At 34.0% G+C, this 14,337-nt stretch overlaps 1 protein-coding gene across 1 annotated transcript; it reads right to left on the minus strand.

The window, feature by feature from the left end:
• Nucleotides 1-226: 226 nt before the first annotated feature.
• On the minus strand, nucleotides 227-14,109 carry LOC132557120 (uncharacterized). Its single transcript, XM_060221608.1, has 10 exons — nucleotides 13,387-14,109; nucleotides 10,522-10,591; nucleotides 9,384-9,464; nucleotides 7,971-8,064; nucleotides 6,876-7,100; nucleotides 6,138-6,352; nucleotides 5,569-5,675; nucleotides 2,115-2,234; nucleotides 1,401-1,513; nucleotides 227-518 (listed from the first exon to the last, which is right to left on the minus strand). Exons 1-10 carry the CDS (start codon nucleotides 14,107-14,109, stop codon nucleotides 227-229), a joined length of 2,040 nt encoding a protein of 679 aa, XP_060077591.1.
• Nucleotides 14,110-14,337: the final 228 nt, after the last annotated feature.

A 14,337-nucleotide genomic window follows, 5' to 3' on the forward strand; every position in this document is an offset into this window, starting at 1 on the left:
TTGTGCATTGATATTTCCAAACGTCCATGCATGGATTTTGACTTGACTGATGGCCATTAAGGTGATATATATAGTTTAGAATTAATGTTTCAATATTCATATATTGCCCAAAAGTGACAGAGCTGTTAAATTACAGGACGAAGGTGACAGAGGTACCAAATACAGGGCAAAAAATGTACAATATTGTCCAGTGTCAAGGGCAAAATAAACTCGACCGTCAAATACATCAACGGCATACATCATCGTCGATTACGGTAGATGTAAACTTCAAAGCTAAATAACTTACCGTAATGGCCGGACGTGGAGTCTCTGTGGTTTCTTCAGCAACACCCAGTAAGAACTTGCTAGGGGTGTACTTATAGTCCACCTTACTTCCGTTTCTTACTCGTTGTTGTATAGCCTTTCGTCTCTTTTTATCTATGACCAGAAGTTTATCACGGAGAATGTTTATCCTCATTTTGTTCGCAGACATCATAAATTTTGCCTGGTTATTCTCTGCTTGTAGAATGGTGTCCCAGCTAAGAATTGTAAACAAGAAATTCGTTTTAACAACATCGATGTAATAACAATTTTCACGCTATCATTTTATAGTTCACATGTATATCATTTCGTCCTACTGACTTTGTACATAAGTAAAATCAAATGTAGCCCTTGTGACTGGAAATTGATACACGAAAATATAGGAAGACCAAATCCCAAGGGCATGCATTGTCTCAGTGCTATTCTTTCGAAGAGCTTTCTTTGAAACAGGAAACAGTTGCATCTATCTGTCATGTAATCTTGTTAATGAAAAGGGACTGCCGCATTTCGTGTCCTTTTTTTTTAAAACACGACTCGCAATAAATGATAATTGCTGCATATATTGTTTAAAAGCTAATGTATGACTGGTACACTGACATGTAAAAGGAAGAAATAAACGAATGAAGACGAAGGATTATGTGATACTTATACTCCATAAGTAATAAAAAACACAACATTACACTTCAAATCTAAGGTAACGATAGAAAATAATTGATAGTATTCACCAGGGACTAGTTTTCGCTATATTGGAGGTTAAAAAGAAAGCGCAAAGGTAAACACTGAAAATATTTGTTATACTTGTATACCTGGGCACAATTTATACACACTTTAGATATGTATAATATCCAAACCAGCTCAAACTGGGGTAAAACGCCAAATATTAGCACTATATTACTATACAGTATATGAAAGATCAACTATAATATGTATCACCTGTGCACTTTTCCTCTTGTTTATATAAATATATTTTTATATAATGACGCTTATTACGAGTATGTGGAACTGATATTAGTGTTTAGACATGTTGTGAGAACCCTCTTGTCTGCATAGCCTGCTGTCTGGAAATACTTAAGACTGTATTTAAGTCATATTATACTCACTCTTCTTCTTCTTGCTTGTTGCCCTTGCCTCGCTGATGAACCTGTTTTTCAGCCATCGCCATTGCCTTCCGAACGATATCATCGGACTTCATCGTAACAAGAACACCGTTTTTCTGATAATTTGAAAAAAACTACATATTTTTAACGTTATACCCTTTTCGTTGTAAACAAAACCTAGTAATTGTTTGTAACAAAAATTGCCATAAATATTTCCATATTTTCCAGAACGAATATATCTCGATATTTACAAGGGTATGTTTAACACACTAAAAGCTCAATAGTGTTGTTCGGGGTTAAAAAGATAAGAATTAGCAAAGTACGAGATAAAAACAAGTAAGTATTGTGATAAGTTTAATAATGATCAAGTCAGGAGCCGAATCCTTCTAGTAATAAACCATAAACACTCATATAGTGGTTTTACGCTTACTCTTCCGAAACGCCTTATTTTCTTCTTGTATTTGCGGAAGTTAAACCTTCTTTTGTTCATATTTTGCTATAGTTTTATTGAATATGAGTTTGGATTATGATTATGTTAATATGTTGGTATTTTCCTCTTGTTTTTTTTCCAGTAAAATACATTTTTATCAATGCCGGGAAGCAAACGACGATTATGCAATGTCGTTATCAATTCGATGAAGACAATGTTCATTCCTGGGTCTCCTTATCCTTTTGGTGATAAATAAAAATTAAAATACTTCAAAAACTATCTATTACCATGAACCCCTCTTTCTCCTCTACTGTTACGTCTGTGGTTTCCCAGGCTTTCTTTAGATGCTTGCTGAGTTCACTGTTCTCGTCTAAAAGTTCCAGTAACGCCTCCTTATCATCAATGCCCTTTGGATATAATTGGTAAACGGTTATTTTAATGATGTATTTTTACATCGCATGTTTGCCCAGTTCATTACGGCATCATTGTAATAAAAATATTCTTTATAGCTTCATTTCACAAGAATTGCTATTTATAAGGCATCTAAGATTAAAAAAGATTTCAAAACAACTGTATTTAATCTAGAGTTCATTATACAGTGCCATGAAGTATAATATACATCAGAATCATTATTCCCAAATCATTTTCTTATTCTGAATTTATTAGCATTGGAGAAGTTTGTGAAATTGCAATTGAATAATTCAAATTAATTGCCATGCAGTTTGTAGATTGATTGCACTTCTGAAAATTCAAATAAAACAACAAGATCTTGAATGCTTAACATGTTTGACTCAATGATAGACATGACAACTTTTCATAAATTATTTTTAATATATTCAAACAACCGTGCATGTGCATGCATTCTGTTGAGTACAAACTTATTATTATACTAAGAAAATTACTGACGATCACGCTATATATATATATGTGTGTGTGTGTGTGTGTGTGTGTGTGTGTGTGTGTGTGTGTGTGTAGACTTGCAGCTACGTACATGCATAATAATAGGATATCTACATTGTACATTGTATATATGCATCTAGGTCTCAATGTTTCTGAATTTGAAACATCGAAGTACTATGACATATAGGTAGTACAAGGTAAAAACAAAACATACCGAATAACATAAGATGAAATGTATACCGTGGGAAGCTGGGTTTAAAGGAAATACGTGCTATCCTTTCAACTACGTTGAACTAACTGATACATGTTGACACATTCGTATGTACAAAATGCAAAATTACTGATGTACAATATGTTATTCTTAATACTGGTTTGACTAGAATTTACATGGTGGGTGTCATGGTCGATGAAGCAGAAGACGCTTACTTTTCCGGAACGTCTAGTTTTATTCGCCTTGTACTTTTTCAGGAGTCACCGTGTAAAGTTCTCTATTATTCTTGTTTGACCCTAGTTTTATTGGGTTTGGATTATGATTATGTTCACATATCGGTATTTTCTTGTTGCTTCGTAATCACCAAAATGTCCTTTTTATTCAACAATTTGTATTCTAATTATTTGTATTTACCAAATGTATATTCTCCTACCAAATAGTGGGTGGAATTATCACAATTTTTAAGAAACCTTTCAAAGCCACAAAAATATACACATCAATAAGGACACTTTTTTCACGGTGTGTCAAATAGATCAAACTCGTGGAAGGAAACACAACACACGTACGTTATAAGCATTCAGTATCACTGGCTAGCATATTACGGGATCATTTGTTTATGAAACAGCTTTTGTCACTTGCTGAAACGCTCTAATGCCATTTTATCGCTGTTGAATAAACAATTGTTTGTAAATCCTTTGCCGATGATTTCAATTACTTTTTCACACACACACACACACACAATTGCTATGTCTGTTAATATCCATGCACTAATATTCAATTTTGTATACAAAATAACATGTAAAATGGGAAAGTTCGTCTAAGGAATCGTTTACTGATTTACAAATGATATTACTCTATTCAAATAGGCAGTGAAATTTGATGAGACTATGTTCCTGGATACATGGTTTTGTTTAACCGCCTGTTTGGCAAATTGGAATTTGGAGCATCGAAGAACTTTCCATTTTTACAGTTGTTAAATAATTAAGTAAATACACACATACACATGCATTGTTAGTATGTTCATGCATTTTTTTACCTTCAATACGTTTCGAATTTTCTTGTAGTTAACCTGTATAATAGTACAAAAGTATCGAACACAAATACTAAGTATTGTCGTGAACAATGTAAGCATCACTACTGATCGTTCCGTTAGGAGAAATGTGATTAGTGTTTCGTCAGACATCACCAGTAAGTCAGCACTTTCGATTTCTTGTCTTACGTATTTTAAAACCATATACTTCTTAGGGCTCAAATATCGTGATTTTCCAAAAATGAATATTTTCGTTTACATCGATTTCATGGATGAATCGTGCCCACAGAATCCACTAGTACTATAATTCATGTCAACATTTATTCTGTTTTGTTCATTATTTTTTTTCATTTCAATGACCCATCGATTCTGGATTTAAAGTACCAACGAATTGAATGAATAATAAATGGACGAAAAATAATTATCTAAAATATGGATATTGATATGATATGTAATCTAAATTTTTTTTTAAATTTTGAATTGAGATCTTTCCTTTGTAAATCTTGATGCCAACAACAATATCACTCACTTCTTATCAGATATTTCAGTTGGTGAAGTCTGAGGTTCATATTAAACAACACATTAATTAAGTACGAAAAGTAAAGGAATACGGTATATTTCTAAAATGTCCATTAGGAATGACACAATAAATTCTAAACATAAAATGTTTTAGTTTTGCTGAATTGGAAAAAACTGTTAAGAACAAAATGATAATAAAATGTTATATGTCTAAAGAGCCACAGTAAATTATGAACATGAAATGTTATAGTTATAGAATAGAAGTTCTTATGACACAACAAGTTGAAGATTAGAGTGTGACGTTTCGATGTCTACACGATCACCATCAGACAAATGATCAGTATGGAGCATACTAGCACTGACGTACATAGTGTACGAGATGGTAAAGAATCGACCAACTTTTTCGGCTGCACTATAATCCTATGTACACCAATGTCGAAAATAGTGTGACGAGATGGTAAACAGATTGTCTGATACAGGTGACCGTGTAAACACCGGAACGTCACACTCTCGCTCTAAATTTTTACTGATTGTGTTATAAGAACTTCTATTCTGTTGACATTACCAACCTGAATGTAATTTTCAAAATATGCTTTAATTAAATCTAATTTCAAATTTATAAAATTCTGTAAGGACAAAGTTATGACGTGAATGTTATTTAAATTACAAAACATTGCAATAACTAAACATAGACTACTTTAGTTATGTTAAGTTGTATTAGATTATATATCACCTACCATCAGCTTATTTGTTACAATAGAAATCTCCTACATTATCGACACCTGCATCAGATCAGTCTTTGATTAATGATAAAAACTGACTGGATTATCTGTTCTAATATGAATTCTTTGACTTATAGATCGAATTCAGTCTTTTTATCGTCGATAAATGCAGAATTTATTAATTGGAAACTACTGTTAAATAGAAATAGAAGGAATCTTAGCAGCAGACGGCAAAACATACAACTTTAACTAATTGGTTTAAAAAATATAAAAGTTTACTTTTGTTGTATAGTTCCATTGTTTGATGATTTACATAAATCAGTAAATTATTGCCATGTGATTGGTATACTGCTAGATACCTTTGGGTAGTGTTTTTCCAGCGTCTTTGCAAGTTCTGAACCGAGAAGTGCACTCTCAAATTTAGTATTTCCATTCTCATCCTTGTCTCTTTCTAAAAGGTCAGCGTCTATTGGACAATAAAAGTAGAGTATATCAATGCGTATATACAACACAACAAAATCAACATCTGCTACAACGTTGATAAAATTGTTGCTCCGAGACCTATGACCTTAGCTTAACTCGAAATGAATGCAATGTTTAAGACAATAGAAAATTCGTTACACATAGATATCAGAAGCATTTTTGCTCATCACAAGCATTTTGTAAAATATCAGTACATCAGTATATATTATGAGTACTCTTCTTTTTCCGAAGCGTTTCTAGGTCGAGATCGAATAAATCGTTAATTGAAATGTAACGTTGAATTTGTACCTTATAAGTTGTCTATAGAATGTTTGAATTCATATTTTACACAATTTTTTTATAGTTAAAATAATGAGTTACTGGGTATTGTGGTCGAGCAAGATCATAACTAGAAAAAGGCAACCATGCATTTTTGGTTCAAATTTACAAACATAATGTCCGTTACCGTTATTAAAATCTTCTTCATTTTCTTCGTCATCGTCTGAACTGTTGTCGTCGTCATCATAACCATGACGTGTTGTCATTTCCATGGCTGTCGCTGGTCGCTGGCGGTTTTGATGGTCTGTTTGTCGCCTGGGATACGCGGCAGATCTCACACGGAATGGCGTATACTGTGCTCCTTTCATGATGAATCTGTACATGTTCTCTTTATATTGGTCACTGGAATTAATATTTAAAAGAATACTATGTATATGGTATAGCGCCACATATGTACTACACTATATAGCCAAATCTATGGAACACTGTACGTGTAATAAACATTATTTAGTATATAATATATACATATATATATATATATATATATATATATAATATATATAATGTAGACTGTAACACGAGAAATACAATGAAATTATAGCAGTTATAATCACACATATGAGGGCCTTAAAAGTATCCGGATATATATCTGTTGGTAGGCTACTATAAAGGATACTGTCCATATATAAACAGTATATGTTAGTAGTTTATCATAAATGGAAAATAACCAGATATATTTACATGTATATGTAGTTTATTATCACAGTAAAGTTACCAGAAACACCCCTAAGTAGTCTCCACAACAATATATGGTGTTCGCAAGATGAAATCAAAATCAAAGTCTGTGAAAACGTGTCGATATGAAGTGGTTGAATACCCCACAACCCAGCATACAAAATACCTGAATTTTTTGTGTCATATGTACCTGGCAGAAGGAGGTCTGGTTTCAACACTACAGCCGTTTGAAGTACACATGTAATGAAGTTTTCCCTTTTCTTTGAGTGTCTCTTTAATTTGATAGAATTTGTAATTGTTCCAGAGAGTGTTTCGGTATCCGCGATCCATCAGGGAATGTTCTGGTGGGAAGTCATGCCGGTGTTCCTCCACATACCGGACAAGGATTTCCTTGCTCAGAACTTGGAACGCTACTCTACAACACACGAACACATATACATACAGTTATCTTGTTCTATCATTTCGCCTGTTAATTTACTCTATATACAAGTTTATTCTGCAACACCTGCCACATACATTTTTACTGGAATCGTCAGTGAGGGAAAACAGCTGTATTTTAGCAGGTGCAGTAATTCAACAGAATTACTCTCTGAATTTACTTAAATATTACGTTAAGAAATATGAAAAGTTATTGAAATAATATATTTTATATTTGAACATGTTGATCTATGAAAATTCATAAAATCGCTGTTATATCCATTGAAGTTTGGAATTATATTTCCGTGCGATTGCAATTACTGTGAAGTCCGCCATCACGCAAAATTCAGCGTAACGTCAACATTGGTTAAAGAGAGATTGAACAAAAAAACTGTTTAAAATTCAATAGTCGATTTTCAGTCAGTGTTGCAGGATAAATAGAATGAATTGTCAGTGTCTTAAAACATAAGCTGCATTTTGGTGAGGTTGAAGAAAGACAAAAGTGGCGAGCGACCCTTGTCTTTCTTTCCCGAGACAAAATACAGCTTATATTGTAAGACATGGACCATATAGTCTCTCTCTCTCTCTCTCTCTCTCTCTCTCTCTCTCTCTCTCTCTCTCTGTCTCTCTCTCTCTATATATATATATATATATATATATATATATATATATATCGCATTTTGATGCATTCAAGATCATTCATAATACGGCACTTTGATTGAAATGACAAAACCAGACTTCATTCAAAGCAGCGAAATAATAAAAATCACATCTATTCAACGATCTTTTGGAAAGTTCCATAACTCTTTGTTTTTTAATACCATACTTTGGAAAATGCTACATGGATGTAACAAAGTATGCCCCTTACCTTGGGATCTTGTAACAGACAGTTGAACTTGTAGTCGTTATTCTGGCATAGCTTGGCTCCATATCTAACAGACATTCCTCGCCAAAGAAGTCATCTGGATAAAGGTAAGACACCTAGTCTCTGATACACAAGTATACACGTAGCTGATAATCAAACGTTGTAAACGGTTCCTTTTTACAGTAAGATATTGCCCAACTTTGACATTTGTTTTATTCTTGTTTGCCTTTGTGATTCATCAAACACTTTTTTCTTCACTTATCTATTTATTTTGGTTCTGCAAATTACTTCATTTCCTTGTGTGCATAATATTGAATATACAATCTTTATTGTAATGAACAACATAAACATTTGTAGAAATAACGCTACAGTCATTGTCTATCAAGAAAGAAAAAAAGCTCCGCAAACGCAGACAATACCTCACAGCCCTATTATAAAGTTGGAAATGTGTGGTTTGGGTGAGTGGAAAGTTATCGCAAGAATGAGATCACCGGAGATCACCATTTTCACTGAGCATTTTGGCTCTATGGACGTAAATAAGCCTGTAGATTTTTGTTGGCATTTGCATTCCGCTCATTATGTCATGACATCACTGCGAATCTCCATTTTCAATGGAGATGTTGGGCCTATGGACCTACGAAAGTTTCAGGTCTTGTTCTCATCCGACATTCTTGAGATAATAAGCGGAATGTAAATTCAAGATGGCGGCCGTAACCACCATATTGGATATCGGGCGACGACGAAAAACCAAGGGTTGTGTAGGTCCATAGACCCAACATCCTCAGTGAAAATGGTGACCATCGGTGTTGCCGTTCTTGAGACAATGAGTGGAATGCAAATTCAAGATGCCGGCCGTAACTGCCGTATTGGATATCGAGCGACGACGAAAAACAATAGGGTTGTGTAGGTCCATAGGCCCAACATCCCCAGTGAAAATGGCGATGACCGTTGATGCAGTTTTTGAGATAATAAGCGGTATGCAATTGTGGACGGACAGACAGACAGACGGACAGACGGACGGACGCCGTGCGTGATCGCAATACCCCACACCCTTTCGGGCTGTGGGGTAAAAAGCTCCTTGTAGTAGCTATATTATAAATCGAATGCTTATTCTAAAAACGTGTGTCATAATGCCGTGCGCAAAATAAGAAAGACTATATCAAAATCAAGTCCCAAAAATATTAACGAATGCCTTTCAATTTCTGTGTTCGTGTTGTGTTTTTTTTCATAAATTCTCTTTGATCACAGTTATATAGCCATACGTGCAATTGTGAATAACTTCATTATTGACAAACTGATAGCATATTTCCAAAAGAAATAACATGTATGATTTAAATGTCTAAGTTGTTTTGTTTTGAGCGTTTCATTAGTGTTAACCAGTTAATATAAGTGTGAAGTTTTATATTTGTGGTTTACCTGGTTCCCGACAGGATATGTAAAACAGCGCTGTTATATTAGACTCTGGAATGAACACCTCCCTCTCACATTGACACCGACCTAAAAGGAAAAAACATAGACATATAGATAATAAAGTAAACGATTTATCATAGTGTATTATCAGCAATCATCGTGTGTGGAACATTTCACGTAGACAATAATATCTTCAATGGAAGTGAATTCCCTGGTCAAAGAGATAGTAAGGGTTTACATACAGCTGTTACTATTCGTCTTACCAACAACCACCATATCATTCCGAGCTTAATTTGCATCACGCGATTCATGTTCCACATCGTAAGACACGTAAACCACTGTCATTAGCAGGACAATAATGTTCTAATAACATCGATTTATGTCTTTTTTGAACGTCATTAGCTACGTATAATGAGTCGATAAATATATATATATCATATTGAAGTAAACAGTTTGGAAAATGAGGAACACAAAGAAAGACCAATTTTATGTACATTTACCTAAATATATTCACAACCAAAAGATATCAATTGACCTTCACTTCACACTTTTTTCTTTCCTTTTTGTAATTTATGTTTTTAATCTTACAGGGAACGCCGTTTGTCGAAATAAATGGTGGTATTCATTTTAAATATTTTTTTATCCCGAAGATCATCTGTCATCTTGTTCTTAATTACGGTATCTCTTTATTTTCCAGACATATATATATATATATATGTGTGTGTGTGTGTGTGTGTGTGTGTGTGTGTGTGTTGGTGTGTGTGTGTGTGTGTGTGTGTGTGTGTGTGTGTGTGTGTGTGTGTGTGTGTGTGTGTGTGTGTGTGTGTGTACATTTACTTCAAGAAGTTCAAGATTCGATTCATCAATAAATATTTGTCTTCCTTTGATATTTCAAATATTTTGTAAAACATGTTTTAATGATGCTCAAATGTCGCGGATTTTTTTAAACAAAAAAATATATTTTTATTGACACTTTCTTTCAAAATCCAAGTCAAAATTTTATCTTTTATCCCTCATAAAAATAATTATTCTAAAATAATATATTATATACCAAAATGAAGACAGTTATATAGAAATACAATGATTGTGTTAGCAACTCTCGAAATATATAGAGAACCCTAGCACATTTTTATACTCAACTCACCAGATCTGATGATATACAGGAAATCCGCGATCTCCCCTTGTTCAATGATGACTTTATTTGGAGGATATTCCTGCAATTTTAATATAGAGAACTGTAAACACGCGATCTCTTAAACTGGTAATTAACGTGACATGAATAAATAGTGTTCATAGCACACAACGATTGGCGTATGTTGTTCAGGGAGAAAATGTTCGCCGGTAACTTTTGTAGTCAAGATTTATTTGTAACTGAAGATGATACTAGCTGACCTTTCTTTCCGTACAGGAATTTAGAAGCCCAATAGGAAAGATAACTCAGGAGAAACACGAAAAAAAGAAGATTTAAACAGATATCACAGAAAACGCACAAGGAGAAAAGGACCATGTGTTCCAGAAGAACAAGATTCTTATGCTTAGTTGACAACACCCGGCATGTTAACATTGGTCATTATAAGAAAATAATGTCATGTTTCCCGAAATGTGAATCAGTTTAACAACTACAGACCACGTGATCAACTAACGAGTATCAGACACGTCACTCTTCACTTCACATAAGGATATATGACATTACCAAATGAAAACATTGCGGCGAATATTAAACTTCCCCATCGACATCAACCTGCATATCTTAAAAGTAAATATTCATTAACCATGGAAAATAACTTAAACATTCAGGAATCATAGAAAGTATCTTAAACATTCAGTAAACATGGAAAATATCTTAAGCATTCAGGAACAACGGGACTAATTTTGAAAATTCAGTGACACAGTGAGATATTTTCTGTGGTTACCAGTATTCACTTAACAATGTTCAAAACCTTTAGTAAAAATTATAAAGATTTACACATTCAGACACTCTGAAAATCACTTCAATATGCAGTAACCTCGGAAAGATATTTTGACAATCGGTAAACGCAGAAAATAATTTTGACTAAAAAAATAAAATAGGACATCACAGAAAGTTGTTTTGAGGGGAAAAGAAAGGAATGGAAATCATATGTTGAGGTGGGGACATCTTATGATTTTTTTTCAAACCATTGGCATTTGTTATTTGGAGAAGCTGACCTTTCATGGACGAGACAGTCGCTCCATACAATCATGCAACGGGAAAAATCAAGTCCTTTTACAAACGAAGAGAACTTATGGCACTCTGTAAACTGTGTACGAATGAGACCATTAATTTTATGAAAGTACAGGTGTATTTGTGCGTGAATCGCTGTGTGATGCCAAACGTTTATTCATAAAGATCCTGAATGTTTATGCCACCAAAATTAATCACTGTCGTATCAATATAATTACATGTATTTCAACATAAGGATTCGATTTCCCCTTTATAATATCTGTTTTATATTACAAGCACTTATCACAAGTCCGAACATATTAAATGTCATTTTTTCTCATGTAATTAAAAATCATTTAAACCGTAAAAATGTGATGATTTTATTGCTAATAGGTTATTTAATTAAGCCAAAGGTAACATCAAATGAATTAAAGACCCATGTCTGCTCATTGATCCTGATAAGGTGCTCTGACAGTGCAAATGGGAAAAGTGTGTTAATTCTTTTTTCAATCTAAACCAAAGCATTGTCAACAGTGGAGTTTTGCTCAATATACCAAATGGACATACTGAAATACGATATCCCTGCTGAGACGAGGTGTGAAATCGCACTAAAGGTGATCAGGAACAAAGAATTCTCTATCTGATTTTAATGTTTTCGTATGATTTAGTCATAGGCGTACTTAATTAAGTGCAATCGAATTTAATTGCATGATCGACTTTTGGCAAATTCGCTCAATGATATAAATTTGTGCATCAGTAAATTCTGTAAGTTCTGTTTATGACGTCACTGATTAAGATGTAATGGTAAATTTCTGTTTTTGTTCAATAATACCTATTATTCAACCGCTTTTGACACTTTCATGTCATGATTTTTATCATAGCCTGTCTTCAGCTACAATAGAAGTAATTAAACAGAACAAAGCTGAACTGCATCAACCATTTAAGTAAAGGCAATTAGTTTCAATCTAGTTTTCAACTATTCATTTATCTATTTATTTTTGAAAAATGATTTGCAAAGTGCAAGTTTAGAGAACCTAGCGTTTTATGTATAGTTTAGTTCAAATATGAGCCTAAATCATTTATCAAAATAGATACACCATCCATATTCGTAAAAAATGTTGTATGTGCAAGATTGTTACAATAACGTCACAAAAATTATGACGTCAACACGTTTCTTTACATATGACGTCATCACATTTGTTTAGTTATGACGTCAACACGTTTGTTTAGATATTCTTTTCTTGTAAATATCTCATCTTAATTAAATATGAAATAGGATTCCGATAAATACTGTGAACACCCCATGTTTAGCCATGCCTGAATACATCTTGTATATAGTCACATTTCCCTTTCGGAACAGGCAATAACATAACAAATTAATATTCCATTCGATACAACATCTTCAGTAACTAGTAAAAAATAGTTTCACTAGTGCCTGGTACAGAATTTGCGACCGACATTCATCTTCGATTTATTTGGTTTGGATCTATAATGTTTAACGTCTTTTCAACAGCCTTGGTCATTTAAAGACGACCAGGGACAAAAACCAAAGCATTCCTGGCAGCACCGAACACTCAAAAAGGGCCAAAAGTGGGACAGTGTGAAGGTAGACAACCAAACGAAGAAAAATCAATATAAAAGAAGAAGGGGCAATATAGAAAGTTTAGTCGGTTAGTTAAGTGGGAGCAGCTGGTACAATTAAACCCTTTCTGAAGTGTAGCATGACATTTTGTTAAGGAAAACCCACAATATAACTAGTTAGCAAACTGTATGATAGTAAGCACAAAAAAATTCAGAAAATAAATGTTGCAGAAACAAATGTCTTACCTGCTTTTCAATGAGAGGAAATATTTTCTCTTTGGAACTGTTGGGCATTTCCTTAAAAATAGTTTCACCATGATTAAAATATGTCTTAATTTCATTGGTTAGCACTTCATTTGTTTGTTCGACAATTCTGTGAAATTGTTCACGGTCTATTCTGAGAACTTCAGATCTCTCTTTGGTATAAACCGTAGCTGGCGGAGATATATCTTCGTCTCTACTCTCGGCATTAACCATACCCAGGTATTCCCCAGTGCCATGACTGTAGATAATGTTCGGTTGATACACATTCCTGGATTCTTTTGAACTCATATCATAAGTCACTTCCACTGCACCGTTTACTATGTAATAGCACGATAACTTATCCTCCCAAGGTTTCTTAACCACGTACTCAAATGCGTCGTAGTCCTCCCTGGTAACAACATGGCTTAGAGCATCTTTGATATAATCTTGACCTTTGTGTATAAGTTTCAGACCGTCTACCACTGTCCTCATAGATAACAGTTCAGACTTTGTCAATTTTCGTTCCTCTCCTTTCTCTGTAGCTTTTGCATTACGTGTCATCACCCTGTGAGCCTCTCTTGTAATGATCACATTGCCTTGTGTTGCGAACAACCGTTTATTGAAAACAGGTGGGAGGTCCTTTTGATCCTCCTCCTGTCCGCTTTGATGATTTGTCTTGTCATTTAACCTCTTTGTCTGTACGACGTGTTCCACAACTTGACTCATTTTTCTGTAATGGAAGAAACAGTAATAAGTATCGCGACAGAGAAACTTTATCGATTTATTCCGTCTACGTAATTGCTGTAATTTCCTGTCTGGTTTCGATGACCTGTAAATGATATCGTGACTATATCGACTTGCATAATAAGAAGTATCCTGGAACTATAGTAAGATATTGGTGCATAGTCACAGTGTATGTACACCCTATTCTGTAAACGACAGTAAACACTTGTA

Source organism: Ylistrum balloti, unplaced genomic scaffold (genome assembly GCF_031769215.1).
Source record: "Ylistrum balloti isolate Yb309-2 unplaced genomic scaffold, AGI_CSIRO_Ybal_v1 Utg370626, whole genome shotgun sequence".
Lineage (NCBI taxonomy): Eukaryota > Metazoa > Mollusca > Bivalvia > Pectinida > Pectinidae > Ylistrum > Ylistrum balloti.

What these genes read in the sequence shown, in the direction of transcription:
- LOC132557120 (XM_060221608.1), bottom strand. Translation starts at nt 14,109, where the DNA reads ATGAGTCAAGTTGTGGAACACGTCGTACAGACAAAGAGGTTAAATGAC. An exon ending in TTCCTCTCATTGAAAAGCAG is followed by an intron (nt 10,592 to 13,386) that starts GTAAGACATTTG and finishes TTAAAATTGCAG; the next exon opens with GAATATCCTCCAAATAAAGT. An exon ending in TGAAGAAGATTTTAATAACG is followed by an intron (nt 5,676 to 6,137) that starts GTAACGGACATT and finishes ATTGTCCAATAG; the next exon opens with ACGCTGACCTTTTAGAAAGA.